Source organism: Gymnoscopelus microlampas (genome assembly GCF_963454915.1).
Source record: "Gymnoscopelus microlampas genome assembly, chromosome: 1".
Lineage (NCBI taxonomy): Eukaryota > Metazoa > Chordata > Actinopteri > Myctophiformes > Myctophidae > Gymnoscopelus > Gymnoscopelus microlampas.
Window position 1 is genome coordinate 1,322,501 of NC_139962.1, and position 21,549 is coordinate 1,344,049.

At 43.7% G+C, this 21,549-nt stretch overlaps 1 protein-coding gene across 2 annotated transcripts; it reads right to left on the reverse strand.

The window, feature by feature from the left end:
* Positions 1-3,605: 3,605 nt before the first annotated feature.
* On the reverse strand, positions 3,606-20,642 carry LOC311049502 (NADH dehydrogenase [ubiquinone] iron-sulfur protein 3, mitochondrial-like). Of its 2 annotated transcripts, none has more exons than XM_084063107.1 (7): positions 20,566-20,642; positions 18,389-18,490; positions 15,522-15,619; positions 13,003-13,152; positions 11,805-11,930; positions 8,592-8,711; positions 3,606-4,010 (listed from the first exon to the last, which is right to left on the reverse strand). In XM_084063107.1, exons 1-7 carry the CDS (start codon positions 20,618-20,620, stop codon positions 3,840-3,842), a joined length of 822 nt encoding a protein of 273 aa, XP_083919233.1. In that variant the 5' UTR covers positions 20,621-20,642; the 3' UTR covers positions 3,606-3,839. The 2 variants fall into 2 exon arrangements, with proteins under 2 accessions (XP_083919233.1, XP_083919234.1); XM_084063108.1 differs by having other exon boundaries at positions 18,389-18,484; positions 20,566-20,637.
* Between the last annotated feature and the right edge of the window lie 907 nt (positions 20,643-21,549).

Sequence of the window (21,549 nt, forward strand, 5' to 3'; positions counted from 1 at the left end):
GTTTAACATGCATTATGCTACAGACCCCCATTTAATGGCATTTATACCTCTGGGACCCCAATTCATATTGTAAAACCAATGTTAATTTAACTCTGAGAGTGTACAAATGGAACCAAATGGACCCGTTAGGGTCCATTTGGTTCCATTTGTACACTCTCAGAGTTACAGACCCATAAGGGTCCATTTGGTCCCTGTCCATCATTTAGCTGGGGACCCCCTGGAACCCCCTCAAGTACCCCTGGGGGTCCCCGGACCCCACTTTGAGAACCAATGATATATAGTAGCAACCAAACAGTTCAAAAATCAACATAAAAATACTGAGGAAAAAATACCACTATACAAAAAAAAGAAGGGAAAGAAAAAGGGAAAAATATGTACAAAAAAAGGGAGTCTTGTCTACCGGGAAACTGGTACCTCCTCCACATTTACTCAAGTACTGTACGAAAGCACAATTTTGAGGAACTTTTACTTCACTGGAGTATTTCCAATTTTCAGTACTTTTACTTCTACTCCGGAGGCAAATGTTATACTTTTTACTCCACTACAATTATTTGAAAACTTTAGTCACTAGTTACTTTGTAGATTTGTATTATTATTACAAAACATACATTAACCACTTCAGCCCTATATACATTTCGGCCATTTGAAAATAGCCGATCTATACAAGCTCACAATGTGTTCCATCACGACGCACTGTGAGCTTGTAGATCTGATATTTTCAAACGATTGAAAAGCTTGTGAAATGGGACATTCTGCTTAATGAGCACTTTTTAATTTGGCACTTTACGTATATTTTGATACCAATACTTTTATACTTTTACTCAAGCACATTTTGAATTCTGGACTTTTACTTGTAACAGAGTATCTCTCCATATTGCAGTATTGATACTTTTACTTTATAAGTAAACTAAACTGTGAGTACTTTTCCCACCACTGCTGGTAACAGATGCAGTTCTTCAGCTTCATCCATTTCTCTGGCTTTATTTCCACACAGAAATACCTGTGAGTTTCCTCATGTCAGTGTGAAGGTTTTTAACAGAGAGACAGTGTAGTGGCTCCGAGGCATGGTGGAGAAAGTACTCAAAATGTTCTACTTAAGTAAAAGTATCAATTCTACAATGCAGACAATTCTACAATACTCTGTTACAAGTAGTACCAGAATTCAAGTAAAAGTACAGAAGTATTGGCATCAACATGTACTTAAAGTACTAAAAGTAAAAGTACATATTATGCAGAATGTCCCATTTCAAGTTTGCGATTGTATAAAAATCATTTGAAAATAGCAGATCTACAAGCTCACAATGCGTCGCATCGCGACGCATTGTGAGCTTGTAGATCTGCTGTTTTCAAATGGTCTAAAATGTATATAGGGCTGAAGTGGTTAATGTATGTTTTGTAATAATAATCTAAATCTACAAAGTAACTAGTAACTAAAGTTTTCATATATAGTGACTTTCAAATAATTGTAATGGAGTAAAAAGTGCAATATTTAGATCCGAGATGTAGTGGAGTAGAAGTAAAAGTATTGGAAATTCTCCAGTAAAGTACAGTACTTGAGTAAATGTACTCAGTTACTTTCCACCACTGCTCAGAGGTTCATTGTTTACCTGTGATCCTAGTTTACTGAGACACTGTGTGTGTGTGTGTGTGTGTGTGTGTGTATAGAGCCACGCTGCCCCCTGCTGGCCGCTATAGTAAACAACAGGTTATTCTTCATGAATCACCTGGCTTCATAAATCAGTGGGTGGTCCTCACTCCTCAAACCTTTTCATGTCAAGGACCCCCCAACACCATACATATTAGTCCACGGACCCCCATATTTGAATAGATATGCCAGGGACCCCCATATCATCATCTGTTTAAAGTCCGCTTTCCAGGCTCCGTTGGGTTGGACTGGGTTCTCGCTATGGCTTTCTTCCACCGGGAACGGTCCATGGCCATCTCGTGATCGATGCCGAGTGCTTTCATGTCAGCTAACACGGTCATCTGCCAGGTCTTCTTAGGCCGGCCACTGGGTCTTGTCCCCTCCAAGTTGATCGACATTACTTTCTTCACCCAATCATTCTCCTCCTTCCTTACAACGTGTCCGTACCATCGCAGTCTGCCTCTCCTCACCACATCCACTATGGCCTCCACTCCCATCTTCTGTCTCAGCTCTGCACTGGTCTTTCTCTCCCTCAGTGATACACCGCACATCCATCTGATCATCCTCATCTCTGCTCTGTTCAGCTTCTCTTCATGCTCCACCCTCAGGGCCCATGTCTCACTTCCATACGTCATGCCACTTCTGACGCAGGCTGAGTACACTTGCCCTTTCATCTTCAGGGATGGGGCCTTGGATGTTAGGAAGGGCATGAGTTCCCTGAACTTCTTCCATCCACTTCTCACCCTTGTGGTCACCGCTAGGTCCACCCCCCCATCAGCGTTAAGCATGTCTCCCAGGTAGCAGAAACTGTCCACCACCTCATATGTCTCCCCGTCTACTACAAGCCCCTCTTGCTCGGCTGCATCTGCCTGTGCGACTTCTCCCCTGCACCGCTTGCACTGGAATGTTTCGCTGGCCACTTGCAGGCTACCTTTTACTGCATCTCCTGTGGACCCATTTGGCAGCCCCATAAGAGAGGGTTATTACATCTATAGCAGTGATTCTAAACTATTCTAATTTCAAGGTTTTTTATGCGCTAGACCACGGACCCCCATCTGATGGCATTTCTTTACCTCTGGGCAGTGGTGGAAAGTAACTAAGTACATTTACTTAAGTACTGTACTTAAGTACAATTTTGAGGTATTTGTACTTTACTTGAGTATTTACAATTTCCAATACTTTTACTTCTACTCCACTACATCATCGTACTGAAACTACATGTTCATCATCATCATCGTACCCGGAAGTTATGCTGGAACGCCTACTGAGTGGCAAAAAAATACTTTCTGGTCTTAACAGCCCCCATACATCCACACAGAACAGTTCTATCTGATTGTATTAAACATTAAACTCACCAACATGGCAGCTGTACGGAAAGCTTGAATTATCCTCTTTCTATCTATCTAAACTCCACCGTAGAGACATGTTATGAGATACTTTATGTCATTTTACATCAGAGTTTGGAAGCGCTTCTTTTCAGTAACCCAACATCCTGCTGCCTCCTGCATCATGTGACATGTAGAAACAGGAGGTACAGGACCGTTGAGTGACTTACAACGAGCTCTTCTTCACTCCAACGCTCCATATCCATGCTGCTCAATGTTTACCACTCAGTCTAGATGAGGGGGGGGGGGGGGGGCGTGTCGTCCCGGTGGAAAAGTGACACATGTGCAAATACTCTCTATACACAACTCCACAGACGAGCTGCCTGTAGGCGGACATAGCTGCTGTGTCGCGGTGCGGTGTAGGAGCGTTGACACCACAGCTTATGGCTGCTCTGTCTGTGGATTCATCTATACACGGCTTGGTTGAACGCTTGATTCTGATTGGTCAATCACTGAATTGAGTGGCGTGTTATTTCCGTATAATGACCAATCAATGAGCTCTATAACAGACCTCTGTCTGATCGATCAAACACACACACACACACACACACACACACACACACACACACACGGTGTCAAGGATCATTTTTATCAGTTTTATTTATTTACATAAATTAACATATCATAGAAGGACGTCTTAATGAGGGACAGGAGGTCCTGTATGATGCAACAGCTGAGTCATAACTCACAGAGTGTAACACATGGAACCACATGGACCCTTTACCACGTGTACACTCTGAGACCTACAGACCCTCTAAGGGGCCCCTTAGGAAACGCCCTCAAAAGGGTCCCTAGGGGGGAGGGGTCTACTACTTCTTCTCGGGGGCGTGGTCACCGGCCTCCAGTTTAGGGGCGTCGGCCTTGGGGTCGCGGTAGGCGGGGAAAACCTCCCAGGGGGTCGAGAGGTCAAACTTCCTGAACTCCTGAGAGAGTTCCACGGGTTCAGCCACGACACGCTTCAACTCATCATCATAACGCACCTATGAGAGAGAGACATAGACACACAGAGAGAGAGAGAGAGACACGCTTTAATTCATCATCATAACGCACCTATGATAGAGAGACATAGACACACACAGAGAGAGAGAGAGAGAGACGCTTCAACTCATCATCATAACGCACCTTTATGAGAGAGAGACATAGACACACAGAGAGAGAGAGAGAGAGAAAGTCAACCCCTAGCTGGGTTCCATCTTGGAGGCAAACCTCTCCGGTAACAAAATGGCCGAAAGAGTGATCAAAAAGGTCAACCAAAGAACAGGCTTTTTGTGGAGGATTGGCCGTCTAGTAAGTAAGAATACTCTGAAGATTCTTGCAGGGGCCCTCATACAAGGTCATTATGATTATGCATGCACTTCATGGTATCACAACACCTCCAAGGCCTTAAAAACAAGGCTCCAAACATCCCAAAATAAACTTGTAAGGCTACTACTTGGCCTCAATCACAAAACCCATCTAACCCCTGATCATTTTGCTAGGATTGGATGGCTTAGGGTTGAGGACAGAGTACAGCAACTTGCTATGGGCCTGGTCTTCAAGATACACCACAACATTGGGATCCTCCTGTATTTGTCTAAATACTTCCTAAATGTCCACGATATATGTCATTTTAAATAAATTTGTATCCTAATGTTCTGCCTCCCCCAGAATTAAACTCTTGAAATTTAGCCAAATTCAAGGTAAAGCGCGATCCAAAGCGTGAGTGGAATGTTAATCACTTTGGCCCATTCTAATAACGATGAGGATAATGATGATGATGATGAAGGCACGCTCTTGTTGTGCTTATTTCAGAAGTAATATAATACTCACATTACTGTGAATATTATATTATTATATTACTAGCGCGAATATATGGTTAAATGATGATTTTTGGGCCGACGATGGGCGATAGGGATATTTTGGCATATGGCCCAACCTTAAAGTAAACTCATCATCATAAACAACCTGGAAAACACAAGAGAATGTGAGAAATGTGAAGAAACTAGAGCATCTTTCTTTAATAAAATTAAAAGGTAAGGTAAGTGAGCATTAGAACGCTACAATAACAATACAATCTATGGAGGTGGTTCTGAACATTTAGATAAACTGTAAACTGAAGCATTTAGATAAACTATGCTGCTAGAACCACCAGAGTTTCTAGATCCAGCTCTCGATTTTATCTTTGGTCGATCCGTGGCGTTCCTCTCCATCGAGGCAGCTGTGTTGATTTCGTCGACTAAAACTAACCACCGACTACCTTTTTCCACTGACGAAAACTAAATAAAAACGATATAAAAACTAAGCTATGACGACTAAAACCGAGACTAAATATGTTGACAATTTCGTCAGCAAATAAAAACTAAACTAAAATGTTAGTGAGGGATCTAGAGGAGAAGAAATCCAGTAGAAGTCATTTTATGTTTGGTTGTGTTCGAGTGTTGCGCTCTGAAAATAGCAGATCTACAAGCTCACAACGCGTCGCGCTGCGACGCGTTGTGAGCTTGTAGATCTGCTATTTTCAGCATGCAACCAAGTGTAAAATCAGCCATTACGACGCCATCAAGGCACCGGCAAAATACATTTTAGTCGACTGAATCAACTGTAGATTTAGTCGACTATAATCTTGTGATATTTAGTCGACTAAAACTAGACTAACAGTAAAACATTTCAGAATGACTAAAATATGACTAAAACTAAATGGAATTTGATTCAAAAGACTATGGCTCTCACGCTTAGACTACAGTAATTCCCTGTACTCCTCCCTCCCCAAAAAAATCCATCAACAGTCTTCAACTGGTTCAGAATGCTGTGGCCCGTCTTTTAAGAACATTTGACCATATCACACCCATCTTAGCATCCCTCCATTGGCTACCAGTTGAATTTAGAATCACTTTTAAAATCCTACTCACTACATGTAAGGCTAGGCTAGGTCTTGCTCCAGCCTATATCTCAGACCTACTCCCCCCATGTGCCTACACGTAGTTTGAGATCCTCAAATCAAGCGCTCCTGGCCATTCCAAAAGGTCAGTTAAATTCTAAAGGTCGTATGGCCTTCGCCTTCAGGGCCCTATACTCTTTGGAATGCCCTAACCCCTAGAGATCAGGCTCAGTGGCCCTCATTTATCAACGGAGCGTAAAAAACGTCTTATATTTTTCCATATATTCGGCCGTACACTGCGCTCGTATATTTAGAAAATAGCAGATCTACAAGCTCACAACGCGTCGCGATGCGACCTGTTGTGAGCTTGTAGATCTGCTATTTTCAATGCAGCCAGATCTACAATCTTATCTACATGACTGTTAAAGCAGTTTGTTTAAATTACTTTATATAAAATGATATATTTTCACAGGGATTATTTATTAGTGTAGATATACACATTTAGGAGTGGATTATGTGTCCAGATGCCTGTCAGACAGTCAGACAATGGTGCTCCGCAGGTCTAGGATGGAATAAACGGGTGCAGCCAACGTCAACAACTGGTCCCGACCAGACGTGAGATTTCAGCGTACGGTAGGATGAAGCCCACGTCAGGATATATTGATAAATGCCGAAAGGTGCGGTAATCTCGCCGTACGCCCATTATTTGGGCTGCACCGCGATGATAAATGAGGGCCACTGAGTCTGTCCCTCGGTTTAAATCCCTCCTTAAAACCCATTTTTATAGATTAGCTTTTAATCCCCACTCCTAGTCAATTATACTAGTCTATCTCCGCTGGTTTTTGCACCGGTATGAAAGTGAATTGTACCTCTGCATTCCTGCATTGTTTTCTGCATTGTTTTTAATATTTTTTTCTGTTACTGTTTTCCTTTCTTGTTTTCTTTGTGAAGCACTTTGTAACACAGTTTTGAGAGGCGCTATATAAATAAAGTTGTATTATTATTACTATTACTATTATTATTATTACTAAAGTGACGACTGATTGCCTCGTCACTCAAGGGTCCTTCTGGTCGATCTACACGGTCACAACTTTTTTTCTGTTCTGGCTCCACAGTGGTGGAATGAACTCCCCACTGATGTCAGGACAGCAGAGACACTGATGTCAGGACAGCAGAGTCACTGATGTCAGGACAACAGAGTCACTGATGTCAGGACAGCAGAGTCACTGATGTCAGGACAGCAGAGTCACTGATGTCAGGACAGCAGAGTCACTGATGTCAGGACAGCAGAGACACTGATGTGAGGACAGCAGAGTCACTGATGTCAGGACAGCAGAGTCACTGATGTCAGGACAGCAGAGTCACTGATGTCAGGACAGCAGAGACACTGATTTCAGGACAGCAGAGACACTGATGTCAGGACAGCAGAGACACTGATGTCAGGACAGCAGAGTCACTGATTTCAGGACAGCAGAGTCACTGATGTCAGGACAGCAGAGACACTGATTTCAGGACAGCAGAGACACTGATGTCAGGACAGCAGAGACACTGATGTCAGGACAGCAGAGACACTGATGTCAGGACAGCAGAGTCACTGATGTCAGGACAGCAGAGTCACTGATGTCAGGACAGCAGAGTCACTGATGTCAGGACAGCAGAGTCACTGATGTCAGGACAGCAGAGTCACTGATGTCAGGACAGCAGAGTCACTGATGTCAGGACAGCAGAGTCACTGATGTCAGGACAGCAGAGACACTGATTTCAGGACAGCAGAGACACTGATGTCAGGACAGCAGAGTCACTGATGTCAGGACAGCAGAGTCACTGATGTCAGGACAGCAGAGACACTGATGTCAGGACAGCAGAGACACTGATTTCAGGACAGCAGAGTCACTGATGTCAGGACAGCAGAGACACTGATTTCAGGACAGCAGAGTCACTGATGTCAGGACAGCAGAGACACTGATTTCAGGACAGCAGAGTCACTGATGTCAGGACAGCAGAGACACTGATGTCAGGACAGCAGAGACACTGATGTCAGGACAGCAGAGTCACTGATGTCAGGACAGCAGAGTCACTGATGTCAGGACAGCAGAGTCACTGATGTCAGGACAGCAGAGTCACTGATGTCAGGACAGCAGAGTCACTGATGTCAGGACAGCAGAGTCACTGCCCATCTTTCACCGCAGGCTGAAAACCCACCTCTTCAGGAAACACTACCCTTCCTCTCTGCCTGGCCTACTTGTTGTTAACTAGTTGTACGAACTCTTGTTTTAGTTTTGTATTGTTTATTGGATCTTGTTTAGTCGATACACTTATTTGTTTTAGCTCTTGCTCATTTGATTTAGCTATTTTGTCTCATCTGTTTAATACAGTAGGTAGCTGATACATAGCACTTTTACCTTAGCACTAGGTATACTCTTAGTTGCTTGTTTTTGTAGAAAATGCACTTAAGACTTCTGGTGATTAGTAGTTTTTGTTCCCAACCTATGTTGAATACACTTATTGTAAGTCTCTTTGGATAAAAGTGTCTGCTAAATGACTGTAATGTAATGTAATGTAATGTAATGTAATGTAATGTAAAAAACTGCATCAAAATTTGCTGTCACAATCAACCCTGGCTGATGGTAACTGGTTGTCTGTCTGTGAGCATGAGCCGGTTTCCATGGTGATGTGTACATGGAAGGGTTTGTTGACGCCTCACCTCCACGTATCCTGACAGGGGGAAGTCCTTCCTGAACGGATGACCCTCGAACCCGTAGTCAGTCAGGATGCGACGCAGGTCTGGATGGTTGGAGAAGAACACGCCATACATGTCCCACACCTGTACGCACACACACACACACACACACACACACACACACACAGGTTTGTATATTACCAGGGGTGCACATAACTGGTGCGCAGGTGCGCATGCGCACCCACAATAAATAATGCGCACCACATCAGACGACGCGCGGCGCTTTTGCGCACCAACAGCTGGGACAGGAATTTCCAAGCTTTTATTTTTTTAGCAAAACTAAAAAATAAAAGCCTGGAGATCGAGGCTAGGAATTTACTTCCTGAAGCCACACTCACACACTCTCGCTAAAGCACCCGTCAGCCCCATGTACAGCCATTAGGCGCAGGGGGAGAGGAGGACGCATGCTGCACGTGATTGTGTGAGTGTCTCACATTGCCTCGCTGCGTGCACGCAGCCAGCAGCGGCTGTTTAGAGGCACTCGTCACCGATGATGAACGCACCGTGATGGTGCAAAATATGCCGTGAACGTCCCAATCTGGCGGATAAAAGCAGCACAGCACAGGGCACCAACCTTGGGGGGTTCACCAAAATGAGTGAGAGAAAAAAAACGGCGGAATTTGCAAGCAGAGCGTCCTTTTTTTTTCTTTCTCGCACAGCTGCAGCCAAACCTCCTGAAACATCTCTTGTTTGTCCTGAAGTATATATGTGATTTTTTTTCTAGAGGTAGACATAAAGACAGTTCCCTGAACCACTGTGCAATGCTTGGTCTATCCGGCCTCTTCCAGGTCAATGCTATTACTCTTTTAGCTTGTCATTGCGTCCTCGGCCTAGTGGGAATGTGTGTGCGAATTTTCACGGAAATCACACGCTGCGTTCATGATTTGAGACATTTTGTTCACAACGGACCAATCCCGCAAACTTTGGAAGCCAACCTTAGCCAATCAGGATGGAATATGAAATATCGGACAGATCCGTCTTGATCACATGACTATAGAGATACTGTGTACCGATTTGCGTGATATTTGGATAAAATCTGTAGGAGTAATATCCAAAAATGTGTTTTGCACAAATCGGCCTCCTGGTGGCGCTATAACAGGCCCATGTAAAATATTTAGGGCAGAGGTTCTGCTGTGGCATCCAGGGAGTGTGTGTGTGCAGTTTCACAGCGACCGGGCCAACGGTGGCGGAGATTAGCTGCTCACAGACAGAAGGACGGACACACGGACACACGGACACACGGACGGAGGGTAAAACATACTCTCTCGCCATGCCTTCGGCCTGGTGGAGACAATTAACAGGATCCTTTGTATTTCCTGCCCAATCATCTCCCTCCAAAACTCTACCAATCTTGGGCATGACCATAAACAGTGGAACAACGTGCCTCTATCTTCACCGCATGGGCATCAACATTAAGCTGAAAATAGCAGATAAAAGCCCATCAGCCGCACAGCTAAGGTTAAAAATGGGGAGAATTCTAACTAGGGTTGAACACCGAGTTCTTTAAGTGGTACCGACTGAATCACGTGGATACCACCGAGTATCTGTTCACTTAATAAACTAACGGTACCACGTTTTACGTACTCTTGAACGTATCTTGAAAGAAAGCGAGCGGACGGAAATTACTAAACGAGGCAACCTGAACGCACCATCACACTTCACTGATGGATGAAAGTAAAGAGAGCAGAAGTGTGGTTACACTTTACCAACATGGACAGGAGGATTATTATCTGCTATTACAACTTTATCTCTGCTATTACAATAATATACTACATACTATACCCATGGATTAAAGCCACATTTTAACTCACGACTGAAAACCTAATGTGCGATTTGTGAAACAGTGTGAAAGGATCCCCCCCCCCACACACACACACACACACACTAGCGCCGATTCCTAAACGATGAACACAATATGTAAAATTAGGATGCTTTAGTAATGTTGGTCCTGCTGTTCTACATACTGCCAAGAACACAAATTCACAGATTCAGGCTTTAACCGTTGCTTTTATATGAAATATCCGAGACGATTAAGATCTTATGGAAGATGCATCTGAACATATTGCTAGTTTGACCACTTCAAATGCTCTAATCTTAAAATAACCGAAAATAGTCTTTCTACAAGCTCTCAATGCGTCGCAGACGCATTGAGAGCTTGTAGATCGGCTATTTTTGCTGCGCAACATGCTCCCATAGAAGACATGCTGGCTTCCATGGAATCCAAATGACTGAAATCAGTCTTGGCGACTGAGAACTTTAATCCATGTATACCCTTAAGGTCAACAGGTCATACCTCTCTCTCTCTTTAAGGTCAACAGGTCATACCTCTCTCTCTTTAACCCATTAAGACCTGGAACTGTGTCATTTTTAGATTTGAGCTAAAAAGCATTATTTTACACTTTGGGCTATTCAAAAATAGCAGATCTACAAGCTCATAGCGCGGCACCGAGTGCCGCGCTATGAGCTTGTAGATCTGCTATTTTTTTTTAAATCGTGAAAATGTGTGCAAATCTTTGAATATATATATTTTTAAAGCGAACATTTTTAACTCAAATCTTTGCTTCTGGGGGGTCCCTGGAACAACATATTTTGATGGGGGTCCGCGGCCAAATACATATACATTCTGGGGGTCCTTGACATGAAAAAGATTGAGCACCACTGATATAGAAACATACGTTTTTCAGAAAAACTGTTGAGATTTAGGAGACATGTAGAATCGGCTTCAGGTCTCAACGGGTTAAGGTCAACAGGTCATACCTCTCTCTCTTTAAGGTCACAGGTCATACCTCTCTCTCTCTTTAAGGTCACAGGTCATACCTCTCTCTCTTTAAGGTCACAGGTCATACCTCTCTCTCTCTTTAAGGTCACAGGTCATACCTCTCTCTCTTTAAGGTCACAGGTCATACCTCTCTCTCTTTAAGGTCACAGGTCATACCTCTCTCTCTCTTTAAGGTCACAGGTCATACCTCTCTCTCTCTTTAAGGTCACAGGTCATACCTCTCTCTCTCTTTAAGGTCACAGGTCATACCTCTCTCTCTCTTTAAGGTCACAGGTCATACCTCTCTCTCTTTAAGGTCACAGGTCATACCTCTCTCTCTCTTTAAGGTCACAGGTCATACCTCTCTCTCTTTAAGGTCACAGGTCATACCTCTCTCTCTTTAAGGTCACAGGTCATACCTCTCTCTCGTACCAGTTGGCGGCCATGTGAACAGGGACAGCAGAGTCTACGGGCGTCAGCTCGTCCGTGTACGTCTTCACACGGATACGAGAGTTATACCGCAGGGACAGGAAGTTGTAGACGATCTGTACATGTCACATGACATACAGTACAGAGTTAAATATCACATGACATACAGTACAGAGTTAAATATCACATGACATACAGTACAGAGTTAAATATCACATGACATACAGTACAGAGTTAAATATCACATGACATACAGTAGAGTTAAATATCACATGACATACAGTACAGAGTTAAATATCACATGACATACAGTAGAGTTAAATATCACATGACATACAGTAGAGTTAAATATCACATGACATACAGTAGAGTTAAATATCACATGACATACAGTACAGAGTTAAATATCACATGACATACAGTAGAGTTAAATATCACATGACATACAGTAGAGTTAAAAAGCCACACATTTTTCAAATATTCCTTTTTAAACAGCAGGTGGATTCGATTCATTCAAATCGAATCTCGAATGTATATCATGTTTTAATATAAAATATTGTATGCAGTAAAACTTCATTCAGAAGTCTCTTTCTTTCTCTATATGTGTCGGTTGGTTCTGAGAAACACTTTCATGTGAGATCAAATGAATGATTCAAACTTATTTTATTCATTTGTCTCATTTTAATAAAGCTGTGATGCTTTAGACATGTGGAGAACCCTGTGTTCATTGTGTTGTGATGGAGAACCATGTAAGGCCCCTAATTCAGCCTGGGAATGTCAGATAGAGGCCCGTAAGGTGCGCGGCCGTTAAACTTGGTACTTAATTTCTGCAGTTTTTTCTGAAAACGTCCGGCCTGGTCGGCCTGGAATGGAGAGGCCTTTCTGGAACTGTCCCAAAAGTCCCTGACTTCTGACATGAAACGGGAAAACGTAACCAATACAATATTTGTGTTTGGTTTCAATCAATTTAGGGTCGGCTATAAGACACGGAGGGAGTTTTACCGTGAGGGGAAATCCCACAGTCTCACACGTTTTTTTTTAATCGAGTCGAACACTTTTATTTTTAATATTCGAATATTTGTTGACGGCCTTAGTGTGTGTGTGTGTGTGTGTGTGTGTGTGTGTGTGTGTGTGTGTGTGTGTGTGTGTGTGTGTGTGTGTGTGTGTGTGTGTGTGTGTGTGTGGTACCTCGAAGCGGTTCTGTCTGGACGGGATGTCCACGGCCGTCAGGTCGATCATGTTCCTGAACTGAGCGTTGGTGTGATCCTTCAGGAAGGTCAGCATGGGGATGACCCCGTCAGGATGAATCATCACCTCCAACTCATTGAAGCATGTCACCTAAACACACACACACAACCACAAACACACACACACACACACACACACACACACACACACACACACACACACACACACACACACACACACGGATATAAGTATGCAGAGAGAACAGTGTTCTCAGTAAACTATTCTAGAAAAACAATCTAAGTAACATAAGACATTAAAACATTAGAGAAGAGAGAAGAGTCTAGGACGTGTGGAGCGTTGTCCAGAGTGTTTTAGAGAAGAGAGAAGAGTCTAGGACGTGTGGAGCGTTGTCCAGAGTGTTTTAGAGAAGAGAGAAGAGTCTAGGACGTGTGGAGCGTTGTCCAGAGTGTTTTAGAGAAGAGAGAAGAGTCTAGGACGTGTGGAGCGTTGTCCAGAGTGTTTTAGAGAAGAGAGAAGAGTCTAGGACGTGTGGAGCGTTGTCCAGGGTGTTTTAGAGAAGAGAGAAGAGACTAGGACGTGTGGAGCGTTGTCCAGGGTGTTTTAGAGAAGAGAGAAGAGTCTAGGACGTGTGGAGCGTTGTCCAGAGTGTTTTAGAGAAGAGAGAAGAGTCTAGGACGTGTGGAGCGTTGTCCAGAGTGTTTTAGAGAAGAGAGAAGAGTCTAGGACGTGTGGAGCGTTGTCCAGGGTGTTTTAGAGAAGAGAGAAGAGACTAGGACGTGTGGAGCGTTGTCCAGGGTGTTTTAGAGAAGAGAGAAGAGTCTAGGACGTGTGGAGCGTTGTCCAGAGTGTTTTAGAGAAGAGAGAAGAGTCTAGGACGTGTGGAGCGTTGTCCAGAGTGTTTTAGAGAAGAGAGAAGAGTCTAGGACGTGTGGAGCGTTGTCCAGAGTGTTTTAGAGAAGAGAGAAGAGTCTAGGACGTGTGGAGCGTTGTCCAGGGTGTTTTAGAGAAGAGAGAAGAGTCTAGGACGTGTGGAGCGTTGTCCAGAGTGTTTTAGAGAAGAGAGAAGAGTCTAGGACGTGTAGAGCGTTGTCCAGAGTGTTTTAGAGAAGAGAGAAGAGACAAGGACGTGTGGAGCGTTGTCCAGTGTGTTTTAGAGAAGAGAGAAGAGTCTAGGACGTGTGGAGCGTTGTCCAGGGTGTTTTAGAGAAGAGAGAAGAGTCTAGGACGTGTGGAGCGTTGTCCAGAGTGTTTTAGAGAAGAGAGAAGAGACTAGGACGTGTGGAGCGTTGTCCAGAGTGTTTTAGAGAAGAGAGAAGAGTCTAGGACGTGTGGAGCGTTGTCCAGAGTGTTTTAGAGAAGAGAGAAGAGTCTAGGACGTGTGGAGCGTTGTCCAGGGTGTTTTAGAGAAGAGAGAAGAGTCTAGGACGTGTGGAGCGTTGTCCAGAGTGTTTTAGAGAAGAGAGAAGAGACTAGGACGTGTGGAGCGTTGTCCAGGGTGTTTTAGAGAAGAGAGAAGAGTCTAGGACGTGTGGAGCGTTGTCCAGGGTGTTTTAGAGAAGAGAGAAGAGTCTAGGACGTGTGGAGCGTTGTCCAGAGTGTTTTAGAGAAGAGAGAAGAGTCTAGGACGTGTGGAGCGTTGTCCAGGGTGTGTTAGAGAAGAGAGAAGAGTCTAGGACGTGTGGAGCGTTGTCCAGGGTGTTTTAGAGAAGAGTGAAGAGTCTAGGACGTGTGGAGCGTTGTCCAGGGTGTTTTAGAGAAGAGAGAAGAGTCTAGGACGTGTGGAGCGTTGTCCAGGGTGTTTTAGAGAAGAGAGAAGGGTCTAGGACGTGTGGAGCGTTGTCCAGGGTGTTTTAGAGAAGAGAGAAGAGTCTAGGACGTGTGGAGCGTTGTCCAGAGTGTTTTAGAGAAGAGAGAAGAGTCTAGGACGTGTGGAGCGTTGTCCAGGGTGTTTTAGAGAAGAGAGAAGAGTCTAGGACGTGTGGAGCGTTGTCCAGGGTGTTTTAGAGAAGAGAGAAGAGTCTAGGACGTGTGGAGCGTTGTCCAGAGTGTTTTAGAGAAGAGAGAAGAGACTAGGACGTGTGGAGCGTTGTCCAGAGTGTTTTAGAGAAGAGAGAAGAGTCTAGGACGTGTGGAGCGTTGTCCAGTGTGTTTTAGAGAAGAGAGAAGAGTCTAGGACGTGTGGAGCGTTGTCCAGAGTGTTTTAGAGAAGAGAGAAGAGTCTAGGACGTGTGGAGCGTTGTCCAGTGTGTTTTAGAGAAGAGAGAAGAGACTAGGACGTGTGGAGCGTTGTCCAGAGTGTTTTAGAGAAGAGAGAAGAGTCTAGGACGTGTGGAGCGTTGTCCAGAGTGTTTTAGAGAAGAGAGAAGAGTCTAGGACGTGTGGAGCGTTGTCCAGTGTGTTTTAGAGAAGAGAGAAGAGTCTAGGACGTGTGGAGCGTTGTCCAGAGTGTTTTACAGAAGGTTCTGACAGCATTACGGTTCATCACACAGTGAACTAACCTGGACTTGTTGAACATACTTGGGCATCATCTCAGCCACATATTCACCGAACGCTGCCAGCTGACTGTGAGTGACAGCATCCTTAGGCCTCACTGTGGCTGTAAGGAAAGGAGACAAGGGTTCACATTAACACTGAGGATGTAAGGAAAGGAGACAAGGGTTCACATTAACACTGAGGATTTAAATTTAACCCCCGCCAGGGTACAGATGGAACCAAATGGACCCGTGGTCCATGTAACCCTCTCACTCTCAGAGTAACAAAAACACCTAACATGTCTCTTTTAAGTCACCCGCTCATATTGAACATAATTCCTAATTAAATGGTTTATGAACAGTTAAATCAGTTAACTCATACACTGCCTAGGACGTAAAAAACGTAATTTTGAAAAATCATTTTTTAAAACAGGATCTCAACGTCCTTCATCTCTCGAAGGGACACATTTAATTGTAGCACAACCCGGATATAGAAATACGTCAAATCAAAGATTTTCACTCCCGCCCACTTCCTGTTTGGGTTCCGCTTTCAAACGCCGTTATCTCGGCTTTGCATTTCTCCGCCGCGGAACACTGTTTCGCGTCGCTGTTTTGAAACTGCTACTGCTGCAAAACGGAAAGTCGCCGATTGAAAATGTCTTCTTTGGGCCACTCACACACAACTACCCTGTGTGTCTACAAACAGTTGAACACGCCATAAGGGATTTAGCGAGGTCTGTGGCCAGGGACGTGCACAGATAGACTCTAGGTGGTGCTAGAGCACCTGCCCTTTGCCCTCTTGACCAGAAGTGCCCTTTTGAAAAAAAGAAAAAAAAAGTTTTTTTTTCCAGTTTACAGCAGGGGTCTTCAACAGGGGGTCCTCAGAGTTACTACAGGGGGTCCGCCAAATCTTTATGTGATATGATTTTTCTTTTTACCATAACCACTCGAAACCTAGCATCCCTTTTCTGAGGAGAACAAAAATAGCAGATCTACAAGCTCACAACGCCTCGCGCTGCGAGGCGTTGTGGGCTTGTAGATCGGCTATTTTTTGGCAAAGAGGTAGCGGTGTAGAGGGAAAAAAGAGCAGACCAAGTAAACAAAAACAAGTATAATTTACTTGAGCACCTGCCCCTCAAAATGTCTGTGCACGCCACTGTCTGTGGCGAGGTGGAAAAGGTAAGTGAGTTTTCCGTTCACATGGCGATGCATGCTGTTTAACGCTGGGCTGGAGGAGAAGGGCTCCCCCCCGGCCGTAATGTTTGTTGTCTTGAGCGCCGTGCACGACTCGCCTGTGTGTTTAGAAACGACTGGACTTGTGATCATAATGGGGGGAAAAAAAGGTGAAATTTCAAACAATTTTATAAAAAACACTAAATCGCTGGCAGTGGGCAAACACATCCAGAAATAAGTCAGTGAATGAGTTAATGTGCAGGGGTGCACATAACTTTTTAGGTCTAGTACTCAGAAGAGCACCTGGAGATGTGAGTTGGTGCGCACCAAATAAATGGTCCCGTTTTGTTTTGTCAACGGGGGGGGGGGGGGGGGGTGCAGCACGGCGCCCACCGGACAGTTTTGTTAGGGTTAGGGTTGGGGGGGGGGGGGGGGGGGGCAGCACTGCTTCAGCCCAGCCCTGCACATGAACTCTGCAGCCGCACTGAAGCCCCGGACAGACGCTCTGCTTCCAAATTCCGCGATTTTCGCCGTTTTTTTTTTTCTCACACGCCGTTAGGAGAAGCCCCCAAGGTTGGTGCCCTGTGCTGCACTGCTTTTATCCGCCAGATTTGGACGTTCACGGCATATTTTGCACCATCACGGTGCGTTCATCATCGGTGAAGAGTGCCTCTAACAGCCGCTGCTGGCTGCGTGCACGCAGCGAGGCAATGCGAGGCCTCGCTGCGAGGCGACGCAAAGCAACTATCACACAATCACGTGCAGCATGCGTCCCCTTCCCCTGCGCCTAATGGCTGTACATGGGGCCGACGCGTGCTTTAGCGAGAGTGTGTGAGTGTGGCTTCAGGAAGTAAATTCCTAGCCTCGATCTCCAGGCTTTTATTTTTTATTTTTGCTAAATAATAAAAGCTTGGAAATTCCTGTCCCAGCTGTTGGTACGCAAAAGCGCCTCGCGTCGTCTGATGTGGTGCGCATTATTTATTTTGGGTGCGCATGCGCACCTGTTATGTGCACCCCTGTTAATGTGCCTCAGCCTCTCCAAGGGCTTGTGTGTGTTGTGTTGTGTTGTGTTGTGTTGTGTTGTGTTGTGTTGTGTTGGAGGCGGAGCTGTGTGTGTTGTGTTGTGTTGTGTTGTGTTGTGTTGTGTTGTGTTGTGTTGTGTTGTGTTGTGTTGTGTTGTGTTGTGTTGTGTTGTGTTGTGTTGTGTTGGAGGTGGAGCTGTGTGTGTAGCACAGGTCCTAGCCCTGACCACCATGCAGGATTATGCAAAGCCTAAAATGTAACTTAGATATCACGTTATGTAGACAGATCTATAGATCCTATAATGTGTATAGTTTCAATGTACAGGCTGATGATAGGTTCTTGGTTTACGCGTGTATTAGTTATTATTAGATTATTGGTTTACTTATGTATTACTTTATCATTAGATTACTATTCCTATGCATTTGATGTATTACCTTGTGTTCTTGCTCTCTGGATTAGGAGCGTCTGCTAAAGGCCTAAACTGTAAACTGTAGGAGGAGTCAAGAGGCCGTCCTCTCTTCATGTTAGTCGTGACATAATTATCTTTTTCTACTTTTTTTTTTACCGTTTCTTGATAAAAAAAACATTTTTCTTCTGTTTTTTTGGTTGCGACCCCAACGGCACCTCCCCCGCGGCCCCACTGTGGGGTCTCCGCCCATAGTTTGAGAAGCTCTGCAGTAGAACACTGTAAAACTCACGTCTGGTCTCAGCGCTGCCGCTCTGCAACCTGACTGCATGCTGGAGACAGGACACACTGCCCCCTACTGGACGCTGGAGACATGACACACTGCCACCTGCAACTGAAAAAAAAACAAAAAACACACAAAACACTTTATATCAGAGCGAGGGGTCTTCAACAGGGGGTCCGGGACCCCTAGGGGGTCCTCAAGAGTCACTACAGGCGGGCCGCTAAGTCTTTGTGTGATGGGATAGGAACCTTTTTCTTTGTTGTTGTTTTTACATGAATCACTTGAACCCCGATATCCCTATTCTGGGGGGGGGGTGGGGGGGGCATTAGCCAAAAATAGCAGATCTACAAGCTCATAGTGCGGCACCGAGTGCCGCACTATGAGCTTGTAGATCTGCTATTTATTTGTTTTTAAAATCGTGAAAATTTGTGCGAATCTTTGAATATATATATGTAGATTTTTAACTCAATTCTTTGCTTCATGGGGGGTCCCTGGAACAACATATTGTGAGATGGGGGTCCGTGGCCACATACATATCATTATGGGGGTCCTTGACATGAAAAAGTTTGAGAACCACTGATATAGAAACATACGTTTCTTCCCCCAACAAACTGTTAGGATTTAGAAGACATTTGTAGAATCCACAGAAGCAAAAACTAAAAAAAAATAATAATAATAAAAAAAATATATATATATATATATATATTTTTTTTTTTATTATTATTTTATATATATATATATATATATATATATATATATATATATATATATATATATATATGTATATATATATATATATATACAAAAGATTTGCACAAACTTTCAGGATAAAAAAAAAGCAAATATTTGCTTCTGGGTGATTCTACAAATGTCTTCTAAATCCTAACAGTTTTTTATAAGCGTACGTTCCGTTTATATCAGTGGTTCTCAAAAATGATGTATTTGGACGTGGACCCTCATCTCAAAATATGTTGTTCCAGGGACCCCCAGAAGTTGTTCCAGAGTTAAAAATATTCGCTTTAAAAGATATATGTTCAAAGATTTGAACACATTTTCAGAATCTTTCAAAAACAGCAGATCTACAAGCTCATAGCGCCGTGCTATGAGCTTGTAGATCTGCTGTTTTTGAATAGCCAAAGAAATCCTAAAATGACACAAATGTGTTCCCGCCGGTCTTATAATGGATTAATTCATCTCTCTCTCAGCTAAGGGGTCCCTGCTTCATCTCTCTCTCTCAGCTAAGGGGTCCCTGCTTCATCTCTCTCTCAGCTAAGGGGTCCCTGCTTCACCTCTCTCAGCTAAGGGGTCCCTGCTTCATCTCTCTCTCAGCTAAGGGGTCCCTGCTTCATCTCTCTCTCTCAGCTAAGGGGTCCCTGCTTCATCTCTCTCTCAGCTAAGGGGTCCCTGCTTCATCTCTCTCTCAGCTAAGGGGTCCCTGCTTCATCTCTCTCTCAGCTAAGGGGTCCCTGCTTCATCTCTCTCTCAGCTAAGGGGTCCCTGCTTCATCTCTCTCTCAGCTAAGGGGTCCCTGCTTCATCTCTCTCTCAGCTAAGGGGTCCCTGCTTCATCTCTCTCAGCTAAGGGGTCCCTGCTTCATCTCTCTCTCAGCTAAGGGGTCCCTGCTTCATCTCTCTCTCTCAGCTAAGGGGTCCCTGTTTCATCTGTCTCTCAGCTAAGGGGTCCCTGCTTCATCTCTCTCTCAGCTAAGGGGTCCCTGCTTCATCTCTCTCTCTCAGCTAAGGGGTCCCTGCTTCATCTCTCTCTCAGCTAAGGGGTCCCTGCTTCATCTCTCTCAGCTAAGGGGTCCCTGCTTCATCTCTCTCAGCTAAGGGGTCCCTGCTTCATCTCTCTCTGTCAGCTAAGGGGTCCCTGCTTCATTTATCAGAGCTACAGACCTTATATCTAATCATACAGGGGGAACACATTCTAACAGGGAAACAATATTTATCATAACCTTTAGACTCATATATAATCAGATCTAACAGACTACAGAGGAAACACATTATAACAGGGAACAGTATCAGTCAGTACAGTCAGGCTAACGTTAGCATTAGCTTTAGCTCGAAGGTCAGACCTGTGTGTGAACACAACTACTACACACTGTTGTGTAAACACACTGTAAACACACACCTAACAGACACACACATAAAACACACACATCATAATAATAATAATAAGATATTTACTGTTCAGACTCCTTAAAGCTGAAGCTCCTCTAAACAAACGTCCCAGAGCCGCCATGTTGTTTCTACCGGATGTGTTCCACTGGCCAATATGACACTTCCGGTGGATGATCTCTTCAGAATAAGAGTATCTCTCTAGAGTAAACGGAAGTCGTTGAAAAACGGTTCATTTGCATATTATTAATTAAAAACTATAAATGAATCAGTGGTGGAAAAGGTACTCCATTTATCAAGTAAAAGTATTAATGCTGTAGTGTAGAAATACTCTGTTACTCCCCTTTTTTTTGTATATATATTTGTATTTTATTTTTCATGGTGCTTATTTTTGTACATATAGTGTTTTTTTGTGTTTTTTTCCCTCTGTTTTTCATGTTGATCTTTGAACTGTTTGGTTGCTATTATATATGTCTATGAAATTAATTCAAGGACCTCAACGGAAACAAGTCCACGAGGACTTTTTTGGTCGGACCTTTTAGACAAAAGTATTATAAATGTAACTGTGTTGTTTTACATTCTTTTGCCTAATAAACATTTCAATCAATACAAAGTTTAAAAAGGTAATCAAAATGTACTTGAGTAAAAGTTCAAAAGTATTGGCATCAAAATATACTTAAAGCATCGACAGTAAAAGTACTCATTGTGAAGAATTGTTCAAGACGTAGGCCTATTAAAATATTTTGAAAATAGCAGATCTACAAGCTCACAATGCGTCGCATTGCGACGCATTGTGAGCTTGTAGATCTGATAGTTTCAAAATCTACAAAGTAACTAGTAACTAAAGTTTTCATGTAAATGTAATGGAGTAAAAGTACAATATTTGCCTCTGAGATGTAGTAGAAGTAAAAGGACTGAAATGGGAAATACTCCAGTACAGTAAAAAATACCTCAAAAGTGCTAAAAAAAAAAAGACTTACGTCATAAAAATAAATATAAATATAAAATAAAAATAAGTGTGTGTCTTTTAAAAAAACATTAAATATATGGATC